This window comes from Zingiber officinale, chromosome 8A (assembly GCF_018446385.1).
Source record: "Zingiber officinale cultivar Zhangliang chromosome 8A, Zo_v1.1, whole genome shotgun sequence".
Lineage (NCBI taxonomy): Eukaryota > Viridiplantae > Streptophyta > Magnoliopsida > Zingiberales > Zingiberaceae > Zingiber > Zingiber officinale.
This window is the reverse complement of record NC_056000.1, coordinates 125228000-125245332: the sequence shown is the minus strand read 5'-3', so window position 1 is coordinate 125245332 and position 17333 is coordinate 125228000. Positions and strand designations below refer to the sequence as shown.

Here is a 17333-nt window from a genome sequence, read left to right as displayed (position 1 = left end):
TCAATTGGTATCGAAGTATTATGTTACAAGTAATTGAATACAAGGGATCTCAACCCTTTATAGACTGACAATGAGATAGATTCTTTGTAAAAATATGACCTGACTATACCAAAGAAAAATTAACATATCCCAAAATAAATCTAAACAACTTTTTTAAAAAATTTAAAATATCTGGAATTTATAAATTAGACTAACTACATCAATCACTAATAAAAAGTCACCCATTTTGATCTTAATATTTCTAGTATTTTTTTGAAGATGCCTTAGTTGGATTGTCAAGTGACTTGGTTATTGTAAAGGCAGAAAAAAAAAGTCTGATTATTGAAAGAATATCACTTGAGGATTTATGGTTTTATATCAATGATGGTTGAGCTTTACCACGCCCTTTTTCATGTTTATCAACTAACACAAAAGATTGTTATCTTTGTTCTATCTAAGATTCCTCATTCGAATCTCTGTAGCTCTGCGATGGCTCCATTGTGGCCTTCACTGTTCTGCACAATGTAAATTGCAATCATGGACTAATATACGTTACTTCAGAGGTAATTGCAAATTGATATTTGTAAGTTCCTTTAAGTTGATTTTGTTAATATGATTACAAGGAACACAAAACAAGTCACATTGCCTTTTCTTCTTAGGGTTATTTGAAAATATGCCAGCTACCATCTTTATGCAACTATGATAATTACTGGCCAGTTCATAAGGTGAAACTAGCACAAGATCTTGCTTTCTACATCGTTTTAGTATTTGGAAGAACTAATGTTGTTAGCTATTCTGTCAGATTCCTTTGAGGGGGACCCCTCATCAAGTCACCTATTATGCTGAGAGAAACCTATATCCACTGATATTATCTTTCCAAGTAAGCTATCCTCTGTATTGGATTTAAATTTTTGAAAATTTTACTTTTTTTTTCTGAAGTACATCATAGTTCCTTTTATAGCAATTCTAGTGTTTAGTCACTACATTTCTTTTTATTTCAATTTCCTTGTTGACGCAACTACGTGAAGTATTTCACAGCCTACTTGTCAAATGGCTTCTCTTCCAATATAATCAGACCGTTTAAGGGGTTCAAACTTTCGAATTTGGTAGAAATGTGTCATGAAATTTATAGTGAAAAAAAAATGTCATTTTAATGAAAGCTTGTATGCTCATTGCTTTAAATACTGTGTCAGGTTTAGATAACAACAGATGCTAATCTGGAAAGTTTACAATAGTTTGAAGATTTCTATTCTTTATGTCATTCTTTGTCCACTAGTTTAGTGCTTTGACATCATTATGTAATTTAGATCTTGATGTTGTCATATAATTTTGGTACTCTTTGGCAAGCATTTATTTTGGTTCACATAATTAGCTTGCATGCTTTTAGCATCAACTCTTGTTCTGCAGGTTGTTCGACCTCTTAATCAAGTCCTTTGTTCTATTGCTGATCAAGATATTGTTCACATGAATGACAATGATAATGTTAACTCCGACGATCTTCAAAAAAACTATACTATCGATGAGTTTGAGATCCGCATTTTAGAACCTGGGAAATCTGGAGGACAATGGGAAACTAGAGCTAAAATTCCGATGCAAACCTCTGAAAATGCTCTTACTGTTAGAGTGGTCACATTATTTGTAAGTTGAACAAGAAATCAGAGAATTTTTGGCAGTTAATTTAACTTGACATGTTCTAGAATATGTTTTGTCCTAAAATCATTCATCCTAAAGATTTTCAGTCTGGTTTTTTTAATTAAAGTAAATTTCTTGTTAACAATTTTGGTATTGTCTCTACAGAACACAATGACAAAGGAAAATGAAACCCTTTTAGCCATCGGGACAGCTTATGTACAGGGTGAGGATGTAGCTGCTAGAGGAAGAATGTTACTATACACTTTTGTTAAAAATGTTGACAGTTCTCAGAATGTGGTAATTATTCAGTAAAATAGAAAGTTAATTTTCATTAACTAAATAAATCTTTACTTTCTGAACTTGGTGTGGAATTTTTTTTTAGTTTTTCTGAATTTTTTGTCTGACAGGTTTCTGAGGTTTACTCGAAAGAGTTAAAGGGTGCTGTGTCTGCCATAGCCTCTCTCCAAGGTCATTTGTTGGTTGCATCTGGTCCTAAGATCACCTTGCACAAGTGGACTGGTACTGAGTTAAATGGTATTGCTTTCTATGATGCTCCTCTTCATGTAGTGAGCTTGAACATTGTAAGTATGTATTCTTTTAAGATTTGAACCTACCTATACCAGAACGCTCGTAGGCATTTGTTTCTGTTCCATAATTTTGGTACAAAATTGTACCAAAATTGCTTGAGGCATATAAACTTTATATTTAGTATTCTGCCTTCAGTTTTCTGCACCTCTCATTTACTAGTGCTACCTTCGTATCCTCAAGTCACCCCCTCCCCTTCCCTTCCTTTCCCGTAATTAAGTTGGGTTATTGTTATCTCTGATTATTGTAATGTCTTTCTGCTATCGTTATTCCTCAAACGGTGACCCATTTTTGAAGAATTGATTAAAATTCGCAGGATTTTCATCTCCCTCTTAATTTTTATTGCATGGGTTAGGACATAGAAATCTAGAAATGTGATCATTGTGATTCATGAAGAATATAAATTTTGCAGGTAAAAAATTTTATCTTGTTGGGAGATATTCACAAAAGCATCTATTTTCTAAATTGGAAAGAGCAGGGTGCTCAGTTGAGCTTATTAGCCAAGGATTTTGCTTCTCTTGATTCTTATGCAACTGAGTTTCTGATAGATGGAAGTACATTGAGCCTTGTAGTTTCAGATGATAAAAAAAATATTCAGGTAAGGTACTCAACTAATGCTGGTAGTATACTGGATACTTGATTAACATGGTTAACTAGGTACTTCCCATTTTCCAGTTATTTTTTGAACAAGTATATGATAGTTTCCTACTTAAAATTAACAATTATTCTGCTGGTCAGACGTACTTTTGAGTGTGTTCACTGGTATATGATTCCGATCAAAGACGTCTATGATGCATGTGTTTGCTGTATATTTTCACAGAACTAGCCAATATCAAATTCAGCGATATAATATGTTATTAGATTGCTAGAATTTAGGAAGAAGTTTGATCATACTTGCAGTCAAACACCTGAGCAATTGTTCAATGTTTTAATATTCTGTTGCAGATATTCTATTATGCTCCAAAAACATTAGAGAGTTGGAAAGGGCAGAAGCTTTTGTCTAGAGCTGAATTTCATGCTGGGGCCCACGTGACAAAATTCTTGAGGCTGCAGATGCTCTCCACCTCTTCTGACCGAACCAATATAACTCCTGGTTCTGACAAGACCAACCGGTTTGCCCTTCTATTCAGTTCACTAGATGGGAGCATTGGTTGTATTGCACCACTGGATGAGCTAACATTCCGCAGACTTCAGACTCTGCAAAGAAAACTAGTAGATGTTGTTCCCCATACATGCGGCCTGAATCCAAAATCATTTCGGCAGTTCCGTTCAAATGGAAAGGCACATCGTCCTGGTCCAGATAATATGGTGGATTGTGAGCTTCTTTCCCAGTAAGGATTCTTTTCTTCATGCTTATGATGTGAGAATAAATGGTAAATTAGTTGCAAAGATGTTAGGTAACCATGACTACTTTTTAATTTTTATATCAAAATTAGTGCTGCTCAAAATTCCTTTTTTCCTGTATTTGGATGATGGCTTGTTAATCTATAATTTTTCAGGTATAGATCTATTTGATTAATGTATAGATAATATTTGCTTGTAGATCAGATTTCTATTCAAGTTATGAACAGCATTAAGGTGGACAAAATCCCTTGAAACACGTAGGAAAGCAATTTTTTTACCCAATTATTCTTATCAGATTAAGTTTTAAGAGTAAATACTATTTTTTACCCCTGAGAAAGCAACTGCAGGTTATAATATATACAAGGACATTAAATTTTGGTGAGCCTTAATTAGCAACACAACTTAGAGATTGGGAAATAGGATTAGGAAGGAATTTGTGCTGTTTCCATTGGGTTATTGTCGAGTCTCCAAGTTACATGCTGTGTTCCAAGCAGGGGACTGTTCCTTAAGAAATGAGTGGAGAAAATTGTTGATTTAGAGCTGCAAATTAGCTATAGATTTGGTTTGGTGTGATTTTTACTTGCCATTCTAACTGCTGTACAATCTTTTCCCATTTCCAGGTACGAAATGCTTCCACTAGACAAACAGCTAGAGATTGCTCAACAGATTGTCACGACTCGTTCACAAATTCTTTCAAATTTAAGTGATCTTTCACTTGGCACAAGTTTCCTGTGATTGAATGTGCATTTTAAATTATCGGGAACTTCTCCTGCATCATATAATGTAATGAACCTGCTTTCCCATGGTATACTCTTGCCAAAAGGAGAACGGCTTAGTATCCTAACTGATCGAGTGTAGTTTGACAAGAGGACCCCAGTGATCAAGAATGTTTCATTTCGGACGACTACTACCAGATGCGATACTTCTAGTATTCTGCCAGGGTAATTTGCTGAAATGCAAATTCATATGCAAAGATGGTCACCAGGAGTTGTAATCTTTTTCCCTCCACTTATCTACGCAGTCAGTTTCTTTTTATTGCGTTTATTTATGTAAGGTCAATTCTATCGTCGACTGGGATTAATTAATGGACGTGGCTATGAACACTCGACATTGTAAAAATAGTCTATTTGATGAAATTAACCAATTCCTATTAACGTAATCCTTTGTGTTGCTTTACTGTCATTTCGCCACGTGTTTAGATAATTTTGTTTGTGGCGGTCATTGATGAATGTTACCATGATATTTGCTACTCTCAGTAATTGAGTCCCACGCTACTTTCTATGAATTGAACTTATCTTACTCAGATTCACTTGTGCCCCATCAGTGAGTTTTCTTGGCCCGCATGACCGGATCTTACTCAGATTCACTCATTTTTTGTATCAAAATTTTAATCTTAAAATGTTAATTTATTAATAAATATTGAACTTGAGAAAGCTGGAATAAAATGTCCATTCACATTCATACCTACCAAATTGTTAGTTTACAATCTACCGGTATACAGGAATTCTAAATGCAACTACGCAAATAAAGTAGTAGCAAAATGAATACAGAGATCACGTAGTAAGTAAATTAGGATTTCGTATCAGTGGACTTTTTTTTCAGACAAGGCAAATCAAAATACGTGTAGAATTCGTGAACTTACTTCTCCCTCTTCACACTTTGTCTTACATCCGTCTTTATCTTCAATTTGTGAATTCTCTTCTTATTTCATAACTTAAATTCAGGCAAAGTGAGTCAATACTAATGAATGTAACAGTATCCAGCTACGAAATTATGATGGTGTCAATCAAAGTAGGCACGGGACTAGGCCAAGTCCAATTGTGACTTGTGACTTGTGACGACAATTAGATCAGCACCGACAACTAAACCGGTGACAAACAGGCTTATCACTACCCAATTTTATTTATATTTTAAAATTTAATACAGAAATTTGGAAATTATCTCTTTTACCCCTAAAATCATTCTCAAGCAATTAAAATATTAATAAATTACCCTTCATTTTAAAAGAAAAAAAAAATCCTACATAACATTTTTAAATATTTCATATTTTTAAAAAAATTTATATTTATTATTGAATTTCTGACCTATCAAGTCAGCCTAGGCCCAAGCCATGCCTATACACACCCGAGCCAATCATGTCGCGCTCATGGGGTTAGGGTTGGAGTAGACCTATGATGTGCTTGGGGTGGCCTAGTTTAGTCTGTGCTGACCAGGCTTGGTTGACTCTACCTCTAATTAGTTTTACCATTTGTGAATGATTGTTACTCTACTCGATGAAACAAGTAATACAGAGAGACCCAGAACTAGGTTATATGCAGTTGTGCAACAAAATCTAACAAAATCATGCCATTAGTGATGATTATTTGAGGGACATTTCCAAACATTTGAAGATTTACCCCTTCACCATTCACAATGTACAACATCCCCTTGTTAAGCGTGTGAACTGCCGTGTTAAGAGAGGCCTTAAACTTCCACTGGAATAAACGAAGATTATATACTGCCTCCTGGTTCAGTACAGATTCAGTTTCATATCATAGAAAATAGAAAACTGTATGTGATTGAGATATTCAAGGAAAAAAAATTCATTGAAACACACACCTTTGTCTGCACCTTTATGGACACCATTTGAAAGTTTTGATCTTCTATTTCACTGTGGTAGACAATGAGATCATTCGTATAGCTCTCTGGCTTCTTCTGGCTTCTGCACGGTAACTCCCATCCATTTTCAGGTTAGCTGATGATCTTCAGCAAGTAGGTGCTGCTTCATTGTCAGCAAGAACTTTCATCGGCATAATGATTGTCATTGCTTCAAAATGCAAGGATGGTATTTCTTCCAGGTGGTGATTACTTCACAGCAGCTTAAGAGTGCAAGGGCTACACTTTCTAACTTTACACAGTTGTACTCCTTTTTGGTGAAACCAGAGAAGAAAGTTAAACTCAACATCCACCTATTCTGCAAATGCATTTTCAATTTTGTAGGCAGTTCTTTATAAATTTCTCCAGAGCACGTTTTCTACTGCCAACGTTTCGTAGCTCTGGCAGGCGATGGCGTTCTAACATGGTTTGTGCCTTTTCTTGAGTCTGACAATGTAAGAGTTTTCAGTAACCATAACTAATGGAAAGAAAAAATTATATTTAAATAAGGATGCTAGAGCTTCTTCTTCCCCAAATAAAACTAGTCTTTACGACGTGAAAAAGTATTATATAACTATATCGTTACCAATCAGAACAAAAAGCAATATATAAGCACGTAAATTGCAAGAAGAATAACACCGGAAGATTTCTTGAGGAACTTATAAAGTTAGCTATGATATGGAACTAATTCTGAATGTAGGCCCAACTACCAATTCTCTTTTGAAATTGTTTGTTAACTAACTATAGTAGACATACTCCAAGAATTAAGAAGACTGATTATTTAAACACTCAAGAGAGTGAGAGACTGGGAATTCTTCAGCAAAAAAGGTTGAACACACAGGTCATGCACTGGCTGAAGGTTAAACTTACTTGAGGGCTTCAATGCATCGTTTATCTTTGGCTGGGTGACCGTGTCCTGTCCAATTGTTTTCAGAGGTGGTTTAGGTATTCTTACTGGTATCTTAATCCTGCATTTATCATATTAAAGGGTTATAACAAACTGACAAAAAGTCAATTCATATTCAGAAGGATACTACAATAACCATAGGGAGCATAACAAGTGAACAAGAAGGTCGTTGAAGGATGTAAACAAGGGAAGATTTAAAAGTATTAACTCTTTCTCTTTAGGAGTTTCTGATGGTTTCTTTTGTTCAGGGAAGAGTGAGAACTCTACAACACTGTTCCTTGAACCACCTGTATCTGCTACCATGGAGGAGGCTACACTGTCAGATATGTCGCTTGATCTCTCCTCTGCATCCTCATCATGAATGTCTGAAAGCTCTACATCGGCAGAACTACTACGAACCAGTTTGTGTACTGTTGGACGTGAAAATCCTTGTCTCCTGTATTTACTTTCTTCTGCAGACTTCTGTGAACTAGATTCAGAATGATATCCATTCTCTGAGTTATTCTCATGATTTTTGGCTGTCTTACTTTTGTTAACAGGCTTTCGAACCAATATTTTTTGTTTTAGTTGTACTGTAGCACCTAAGTTTGAAACGCCACCAGGAGGGGAGGAATTTTGTTTCAATAGGCCCTTACTATGCCTTTCTATTTTTGCATCAGCAGACTGTGATCTGAGATTTTTTTCTTGTTTCAGTTGTTCAACCTCCTCCTCTTTCCTTGCAATTGTATCTTTAAGTGATGCTACCTGCAATTCCAAATCAAAGATCAGAGGGACATTCTGGACTTGTTTTTAATCAATTTACTTGAAAATTTAAATACTAACTGAGATCAAATAAAAAAATCTTTATTATTGATGGCTTGGTTAACACCATTAAAAGCACCACTAGGGTTACATGTGACCTTGTTAGCTATTTCTCAATATGAATGGACCTTGGGAACACAATATGCAACAATGTCCGATATGAAAGGTCAGTTTTAACTCAAAAAGTTACTTGATTGCATTTGCTTAAAAATTGAAGTTAATCACTATTTATAGAACTCGTATCCTGAAAATTTCAAGGTTTCACAAGTTATACACTTTTATATTGGTGGATATTCCCTGATCGAATAAATTGAAACTTTCATAAGTTTGTCATCTTGGATGACTGGTAAACCCTGAGCTTTACACATTTTCTTTAAGTGGCAACATGTTCAATTGTTCATTGTCAGAAAACACAGAAACCATTAATATTTGGTAATTCAATATCCAAGCATTGCAATTGATAGAAGGAAATGCAGTTGAACATCTACTAAAGTTGTAATTGAAAAATATCTGTCTGAAATTTAGTTGTTTTGGATACACATAGGGAATGTAACTACAGTTTGGTGCGGGCATCCAAAACTGACAACCAAAAATATTAAACTTACAAACTAAGCTGAAGATTTAGATCTATCAGTTTCAGCATAATAAATAGATATATCTTTTGATGAGTTATGATGTTGTATGTATTATGTTTTGGTTTACACATAGGTTTGGTTCACTATGGAAACATTGGTTTCCATATTAGTTGTGTCTTTGGTTTGAATATCTCCAACTTAAATTCTTGAGTGGGTTTATAATTTTCTTGATGAATTGATAAATGGAAGTGTGTCCACCTCTAACTAGCCTAGTTTATAAAGTCATTCTGCATCATGATAAGTAATTTGTGGTTGAAATTTTTGTTCAAGATATCTTTCTGATTGACATGCAAATCATCAGTAATTTATTTCAGTTCAAAAAAATGAATTTCGGTTAACACATGTGCTTTCTTCAGTTGAAAGGAAAACTTTATAGTTTCCTGTCATTAACCATAAATGCAAAACCGAGAAAAGAACCAGAATACATTGCTACCTGTTCAATCAAGTCTCTAACTTCTTTGCCCTCTTTTTGGCTCTTTGCTGCACCTAACTCCACCCCAGAAACCCTTTCAGCAAATTTCAAGGTACTTAAGGTCTCTGAGTATGATCCAACATCTGGATTTATCTGTACAAACATAAGTGTCTTAGCATGTCCACCTGCATAATTAGTGTCTAAGTCAGGAGTACAAACACAACCTTGTCACAATCTAAACAGGAAGATAGAATTGACACCTAAAGAACTCTGCAGAACTTGAGTAAGCTTGCTGTTTCTGTATGGAACATGAGAGCTTTTCTGTGATAGAGCAAAGATAACATCCCCAAGTGCAGACAATGATTTATTGATATGTTGAGCTTCCTTGAGCCTATCACCAACGACTTCAGCACGGTCAACACGCTCACTTCCAGCAAGATCTACCAGATGAAGGGAACCACGCAAAGTAGTTTCGCTTTTCAAATCGGTTCCTTGAACATGAACAGTAAGAATACTGTAACAAAACATATGTAATTACTGTAAAACCAACGAGATAATCAAAGGATATAATAATATAACTGCACATAATTGACTAGAAGCTAGAACCTGTGTGATCGGCTGCTTCTTTCATTTAAAGCAGTGGAACAAACGGCCCTGTTTAGATGTCCTATTTTCATTAGTTCCAGGACATCTGAAGTTGTTTCAACAGGATGAATAGTTGCATCAGGGACAGCAAGCCCATTGGGTTGAGTAGTAGCCATAATCCCAAGTGTGTGATAGTTAATAGGAAACAATTGAAAAAAAAAATCTAGGGAACTGATTCCAAGAATCATGAAAGAACAGGAAGAATGGGGAAAAACTGATAACAGAAAGTAAAAAAAAAACTGAGATATTTAATTCCTAACATGAAAAGGCAGCCCCTAAAACATACAATGGTAAGAAAGCTGCAGAATTAAGGATATCTCTGTTGTGAGCCATGATTTGCAAGGAGATCACGCACTTGCTCGTTATATATTTCAACCATTTGAACACTCACTTCATGCCTAAAGGTGCCACTTTTACTCCGAGAAATATTAAAAAGGTCATTTAGAGCACGAAAGTTTACACCCCAGTCTTTCTCAGATCCTCCATCAGGTCCTGTCTGGAAAAAGATTTTAGTTTCACAATAGAATAATGCACCAAGGGACAGTAAAATGCTGAGGGGATTTCATTTTCATTGAACCTCAACAGTCGAACTAAAGATGAGAACAAGATGAACTTAGATTCTGCATACCATTGTATATGTTTTCCCTGATCCAGTCTGACCGTATGCAAATATACAAACATTGTAACCATCAATAACAGATCGTATTAAGGGCCGAGTGTCTAGGAAGACCTCCTCTACATGAATGAAAAAAATATTTTAGATAACGGAACAACTCTGAAACTACATAATCATATGCCATACCATTATCCCGAAACTAATAGCTACATGGATTAATATGCATATGGAACAAAAAATCTACTCAGTCACAAGATCAAGAACCTTGAGTAGCAGAGGGACCAAACACCTTGTTGAAATTGAACATTCTTTTACCATCTTTTCCTTGTTTACTTGTGTTTACAAGCACTAGCTCACCATTCTCACCGATGTTCTCTACACTTGTCTGTCTTTTATTTTCTTCTGAAAGAAATGGCCTTATCCTACAGTAAACTCTAATATTTCCTGTCATAAGAGTAAAAAAACTAAGTCAAGAATATAAGTAGAAGAGCAATGGTAGACTGTCATGCTTAACGAACACCTTTTAGTTCCTGAACCTCATTATATAATTTCCGGTTTTCTGCAAGAACTTCGTGATAAGAGTCTGCTGTATCTGTTAGCACTTTCATCTTCTCCCCTATATGAACCAGAAAGATAACAAAAAGGTCAGGAAATGAAAGTTAAAGTATTCATTAGCAAAATAATTATTACCAAGATTAGTGAATTCTTCGGACCATCTTTTTTCTGTATCCACAAATTCATGCTTCATGGAACTATAGGATTCCCTCAAACCCTGGCACAACACCCGATTGTTCATTTCTTTATGTCACATAAGGACAAAAAGCAGTTGAGAATGAGAAGAAATACCTGAATTGATTGCAGAAGTAAAGCTATGAAACTTTGGAAAATGTCTACTTTTTTACTCCAATTTTGATATTTAGAGTTTATCTCTGCTTCTATCTGTTCTCTTCTTTCCCTAGACTCTGATAGCAGACATTCAGCCTCCTTCAACCTTTGCTTTAACTCCAACTCAGAATCATTAGCATTTCTTTCCAGCTGCTGAAGCTGTTCTTGATATGACCTTTTCATCGTTTCTAAAGTCTGCTTAAGTTCTGAAACTACTTTGTCTCTTTTGTCTTTATCCTTGATTATTCTAATGATATCTTCAGAATGTATCTTCTTTTCTACAGTTTTGGACTTTTCATCCTGTAGGACCATGATTTATAAGTTTGATGAGTAGATAAGAACATTTTTTGACATATGCCTATGAAAACTTTAGTTAGGTCGAGTTGGTCCAGTAGCATGCTTCAATTTCATGGCAAGATCCCTATTTTATACTGTTTGGCCATGTATTAGGGGTAAACTTTGAAGCTTGAAAGATAGTCTTTTTTATGAAGCTTTCATTTGACAATTATCCAAATTAGAACATTGACCTTGTCTGCAGGTATTCTGTATGTGCTTTGCCCATGAAACATGAATTCCATCATCACTAAGGATATTGTAGACCACTCTGGTCAAGTATCCTAGTTATTCTTCAATTTGACTACAAGTTTTGAAGGGAGGGATAGATCTAATAATAATGCAAGCCTGGAACGGAGGGTTACATGTAGAAGTTAATGTCCCAAGCACCATCTTGGTTTGTGTTGTGTTGGATGAAAATAGGAGAGAAAAGAAAAGATATGAAATACATGATTGGTTTCTCTTATTTATTTGAAACGAAAAAGAAAAAGAGGAAGGAATTTAATTCCATCCATATCCTGTACTTTTTTCTACCCAGATCAAGTGGAAATAAATGGAAACAGATTTACACATCTCATAAGTACAGAAAAGGCAAGTGTGAGTATCTCTCCTTTCAAGTCCGACTAAATAAACACGACAAATGTAATAGAGTTTAAATAAAATACCACAATTCATTTCATTTCTTTTTATTCAATTAAACTATTTTATTTTCCTTCTATTTCCTCTCCAAGTAAACACATCATTAATGCAATCCAAAGATATCTGACAATGGCAATTTGGAAGAGGTCAGCAAAAAAAGCAACTACTCTTTCTTCAAGAAAATCAGATACATCACGAGTGCCACTGTTCAAACATCACCTGATAGTTCACTGAATAAAGTTACAGCTTGATTAATGGCAAAGGGACTCACTCAAATATACAATGTTGACTGTATGCATCTTGTTTTCATTGTTATGATTTCAATTCCTGTTTTTCTCACCTTTATAGTGTCTCAATGGCCACTAAATAGCCAGATATCAAGAATGTTTTTCTTCCAAGTGATTCCGGTGATGCTTATATGGTGTTGTTTAAGGTGTGTATAACCTCATGTGTAACCTGCAAAAATCTGTGTGCGAGCTGAAGCAATCTCCCAATTCATGGTTTGGTAAGTTGCTCTTGTCCACTTTGAACACCCTTAGTAGATTATTATATTCTTTCAGAAGGAAATCAAATATCTTAGAAAGGCAAATGACTACAGTTGTAACACTAAGTGTAGAGGTGATATATATGGCAGTGGTCTTGGTCACATGTGAGTTTGTTGGCCCAAACAACTAATAATTGAGTTTGGTATTGAGCTTACTAAATCAATGAAGCAATATTATGATAATCAGATTGATAATCAATTTTTCATTAGAATTGCTCCACAATCTTTCATTAGAGGACAAAACATAGAGTATCATGCTGCCAGAAAAAGGTGCAATCCTATTTTTATTAGTATCATAAACTGATAGATGGGACTATCAAGTTCAACTAAATTAGAATAAATCTGCAAATAAAAGAATAAAAAAAGAGACTACCTTTAGCTGATCAAGCTGGTTCATTACCATCTGAGTCAGGAAGAAACAATGCATTAGGTAGGGCCAAAAAGGTCTACGTGTAATATGAGAGTAATACCCTGTACTGAAATGTAAGTACCTGTGCTTCTTCATTGGATGCATTTGCTAGTGTTTCTAGCACTCTGATCCTTGATTGAAATTTGTCTTCTCGAGCCTTAATCAGATTATTTTGCTTTTACAAAAAAAAAAAAAAAATACTGTAGGATATAGATTTGGCTAGATATGATGAATGTGAAACACACTTTCTTACATTTCGTATATGATCTGCTTGTGTTGCAATGCGCCTTTCAATCTCCTGTATAACCTTTTTCAGAAGGCATGCTACACGCTGGGACAAAAAATAAAGGAGCACTAAAATCTGAGAAATGTTTCATTCTTATCAACATTAGTTAAAAGCATGTAAAGACAAAAAGTTACAGGTCTTAAAGCTGAGGTGAACTGATTCTATGGAAACAAACTAAATTTTCCAAGACATGGATACCTACAAAAGGTATTTCGCCATTCCCCCTTTCAATACTTTCTTCAAGAATTCCATGAATGACACTTAAAAGAGATTGAGTGGGGGCATTCTGCAAACGGTGATTAATAAATATATGTAAGAAATTATGAACAGATCATGTGAAGATGTAAGAACTTATTTGAAAACAAACCTCTATCATGGTAGCTTACATCTAAACTGTTTGATTTCAACATTTCTGAAATCTTTGCAGCAGGAAGTTCACTGTAGCGTCCTTGTTTTAGTTGGAAAACCTCATGGAACTTGTGTCCGTTACGATCAGAATGAGGAGTTGATGGTTCTGACATAAAAAGAATTTTACTTGAGAAAATCAGGAAAGAAAATTAAACCTAAATAATCTCTAGGAGTTGTAGAATCCCATAGGTTTCATGCTTTCGAGTGTTTATGACCATGATTTGTCCTCAAATTTTTGAAGCTTAAGCGGATGAAGGTAAAAGAACATTCTTCTCTTCTCTAAAATAAGAAAACCTATGGGGAATCAAATGAAAAACAACTTTTTTAAAACACATTTGAGATTGGAGAAAAACAATGAAGGAAAAATACATCTCAAACATGGACTCGTATTAACTATATAGTTCCACATCTTTCCTTAATTCACATAAATATTAACTGTACAGCTTCTAGAGTGTTTGCTCTCTTATTTTCAACTAATAGTTTTATTGGTGACTATAATTATTCCCAAAACATTTATCTGTTGAGAGATCAACTAATTATACTCATATCCCACGAGTATGGACAAGTGGACTGCTGCAGTATACCAGAACAAGCCCCAAACATTACTGAATTAACAAGGGATATATTAATCTTAACAATGTTAATAACTGGTGGAGTTTACACCTAGGTCTTCTGGTTTTAGTACCATGTTAAGTTCTGTATATGGGCACTTATCCTACAAATTTAAGCAATTAGAAATCGATCCAAATCTACACTTTTCCTGAAAACTCATCCATGTGACAAACTAGAAAAGATAGAAACCATGCGTCCTTGCTCAACGCATGGAGTAACTTAAGAGAGGATATTTGTTCTTTTTAAGTACTTACAGTCACAATATTGTAACTGGCAAGCACCTTATCAAATAAAATTTGAAATTTGATTTTGTTGGACACAATCCAGAAATTTAAGTTGCTAAAACATGCCTTAATCTAGAGTAACCATATGAATGTTAAATTAGTTGCTTTGTTTGATAATGCAAATTAACAATTATTAGTTTTGCTGTGTGATTAATTTCTACAAATAATAGTTGATAGTGGGGACTCATGGCTTGCTGTCGTATTCTTATTCGTTACAACAACAAGAATATTCAATTGGGGGCTGATCAACATTTTGCTTTAATTCACTAGTAGGCAATACTAGATCACGGTAGCTATAGTTTCAAATGAATGTTTACAACCATACCTGAGAATACTGGACTAGCTCGTAGCAGGTGTTTCAATCGCAAATCTACAAGGCTGTTTTGCTGGTCCTCTGCTGAATCTGCAGACTTTTCTGCACTATAATTACTTTTCTCCCTGAAAAATTTCAGTGATTTGACCCTCTTGATTTCCATAGTTTTTGACCTTCGTCTTGCTTCAACCACATGATTCAATGGTGACTTTGCATTTTCTTCACCAAAATTGCAGCTGAGATGATTCTTGAGACACCAAAGGCAATATATTACCGCAGTCATAGGTCCCTGATTCCGCAACAAATTAAAATGAACTTCAATAAAATATTTCAATTGCATTTATTTTATCATTTGTTAGAGATATATCCATCATAGAACAAATTCAAAAGAAAGATCAACAAGTTCCAGAGGCTCCTAAGAGCCTGGCAAAGTGAATCTATGTAGTCCTTTAGCTTTTCGTGTAAAGGGGATTAATTTTTCTGAGAAAAAATCTTGGTTACCTAGCTCACAAAAGAATATCACCAATAATTCTATGACGACATGTACATGTCTACCTGTTCAAGGTCTGAAAATTTGAATCCAGGCAATCCCATCTGCTCAACGGCCGAAATAAAGCTAATTATACAATCAAAACGCTTCTCAGTGGAAACACGATTCCCATTACCAATCTGCGAAGTGTTCACGCAACAATTAAGGAAAAAAAAAAGAAGAAGAAAGAATCTTCCACTGAAAACAAAAATCAAAAACATTGCGGGCGTTATCGGTCAAGAATCCCACCACTTCCGATCCAAAAAGTCTGAACCTGTTGAGGATGCGGAATAATACTGCACCATCGAGCAACCTGGCACGAAGCCCTTGCTCCGACGCATCGATATCCACGACGAGGTCCGGGAACAAGCCGTCGATCCATTCCACCACTTCAGCTCGCCTCTTGGCTGAAAAAGAATCGATCCACCCTCAAACCGGCCACTCCTAAAACAGAATGCGCATCGAAAAGCGGGAACGAGTGGCTATCTCACCGAGTTCCTCGTCGATGTTCAGATTGTCCATCCTCGGGTCGGCGCATCCTCGGCTCGCCGGAGTGCGGTCGGAGTGAGACAGTTCAGGCGACACCCCTAATTTCATGGGGCGGGCTGGCGATCGGACAAGCGGCCGAAAAGATCCAACAGGAAGAGTTTGGAAGCTTGCGGCTTTCGATGGAGAGGGGAGGAGGTCTGGGGAGGAGGGCACCGACATTGTCGCGTGGCCCTGTGGAAGCCCGGGAACAACTCCGCGCTTCGAGCTTCGCACCATTCAATGCCCCGCGTCTCCTTAACAGGCTACTGCTCATATCGGATCATTTTATAGTCAGATCCGATACAGCCAAATGCCCTCACACATTTTCCGGGTTCCTTTAGCAGGCAGTTGCGTGCGTCACTCGGGCCGGATCTTCGATCGAATATAAACGATTCGATCCGTTAATGCAAAATACTCACTTTACCTTTTCTTCAGCCAGTAACACTGTGCACAATTGGTTACCTTCCAATTACGTTTGAGAACACTATAGGGCCCAGCACCAATCTCCACTGAGTTGAGTAGATCAAGCTAACTCTACGGATGATAATTCTCACTTGGCCTTCCCAGATCACCCCAAGCATATTTGACCTCATTCACTCAGGTCTCATTCATTCACTATCTAGATGACAACTTGAATATCCTACTTCGAGTATTTTTTTTAGATTTTTTTAATGTGGTAAAAGATGATTTTAATATATGGATAAAATCATGAGTAAATCATGACAGTCATTAATATAAATGGATAAAATACAAAGAAAATATACTCAGACGTATTAAATTTTGAAGTTCTCTAGTTTGATCAACATAATTCAAGTGAGCTTACTTAGTCGTTTAAATTTTTATTTTTATATAGCGGAGGTAATTAGTCGACTCATCGAGAGGGAAACAGTCTGAATCATCAGTTAAGAGCCCTAAATAATCACTTAGTGGCAAAAGGGGATTCGCTCGTCCCCAGCGCCTCCGTCAATTCGTCTCAGGACCAACACGAGGAGGTAAATCACGGTAACTCGAGAAGCTAGTGCGCAGTGGGAAGAGCCTAAATAACCACTTAGTGATAAAGGAGGTAGGGGTGCAGAGACAACCAGGAGGTTTGCCTAAAGCAGTCATCCGTGAAAGAGTGCGTAATAGCTCACTGATCGAGCGCTCTTGCGCTAAAGATGAACCAAGCTAAGCGATCTGCCAAAGCTATGGGATATAAAAATGCATCTGTAGGGGAGCATTTCGCCTTAGAGCGAAGTACTCGCGCAAGCAGGTGTGGCCTAAGCGGAAGCGATAATGTCTACTTACTTCTTTGATTTTGTACAAAAGATTTATTCCCCTGGCTCAGGCTGGGTCTTAGTTAACGGCCAGGCCAATACCTCTTTTTGTCTAGC

At 36.1% G+C, this 17333-nt stretch overlaps 2 protein-coding genes across 5 annotated transcripts in view; one reads left to right on the top strand and one right to left on the bottom strand.

The window, feature by feature from the left end:
• Positions 1 to 4699, top strand: part of LOC122010129 (cleavage and polyadenylation specificity factor subunit 1) — a 62353-nt gene extending 57654 nt beyond the window's left edge. For all 3 annotated transcript variants that reach the window (XM_042566557.1, XM_042566559.1, XM_042566558.1), the window contains 9 exons: positions 462 to 542; positions 639 to 704; positions 782 to 859; positions 1387 to 1617; positions 1777 to 1908; positions 2019 to 2192; positions 2609 to 2794; positions 3142 to 3527; positions 4161 to 4699. In XM_042566557.1, the coding sequence (XP_042422491.1) occupies positions 462 to 542; positions 639 to 704; positions 782 to 859; positions 1387 to 1617; positions 1777 to 1908; positions 2019 to 2192; positions 2609 to 2794; positions 3142 to 3527; positions 4161 to 4275 (1449 nt within the window). In that variant the 3' untranslated portion in view covers positions 4276 to 4699. The remainder of the gene's footprint in view (positions 1 to 461; positions 543 to 638; positions 705 to 781; positions 860 to 1386; positions 1618 to 1776; positions 1909 to 2018; positions 2193 to 2608; positions 2795 to 3141; positions 3528 to 4160) is intronic.
• Positions 4700 to 5751: 1052 nt separating this feature from the next.
• LOC122010128 (kinesin-like protein KIN-14C) lies at positions 5752 to 16211 on the bottom strand. Of its 2 annotated transcripts, XM_042566555.1 has the most exons (22): positions 15924 to 16211; positions 15682 to 15839; positions 15459 to 15572; positions 14916 to 15192; positions 13673 to 13800; positions 13489 to 13572; positions 13254 to 13331; positions 13083 to 13175; positions 12965 to 12994; positions 11037 to 11375; positions 10881 to 10962; positions 10711 to 10806; positions 10455 to 10634; positions 10203 to 10309; positions 9892 to 10070; positions 9536 to 9700; positions 9190 to 9443; positions 8951 to 9114; positions 7290 to 7825; positions 7045 to 7142; positions 6139 to 6621; positions 5752 to 6044 (listed from the first exon to the last, which is right to left on the bottom strand). In XM_042566555.1, the coding sequence occupies exons 1-21, from the start codon at positions 16195 to 16197 to the stop codon at positions 6554 to 6556; spliced, it is 3504 nt and encodes a 1167-aa protein (XP_042422489.1). In that variant the 5' UTR covers positions 16198 to 16211; the 3' UTR covers positions 5752 to 6044; positions 6139 to 6553. The 2 variants fall into 2 exon arrangements, with proteins under 2 accessions (XP_042422489.1, XP_042422490.1); XM_042566556.1 differs by lacking the exon at positions 15924 to 16211 and having other exon boundaries at positions 5756 to 6044; positions 15459 to 15519; positions 15682 to 15813.
• Between the last annotated feature and the right edge of the window lie 1122 nt (positions 16212 to 17333).

Coding starts and splice junctions, on each gene's coding strand:
- LOC122010128 (XM_042566555.1), bottom strand. CDS start 16,197: ATGGTGCGAAGCTCGAAGCGCGGAGTTGTTCCCGGGCTTCCACAGGGC. Junction 10,071..10,202: donor CAGGGAAAACATATACAATG/GTATGCAGAATC, acceptor ATCTTTTTCCAG/ACAGGACCTGATGGAGGATC. Junction 9,701..9,891: donor AATCATGGCTCACAACAGAG/ATATCCTTAATT, acceptor TAACTATCACAC/ACTTGGGATTATGGCTACTA.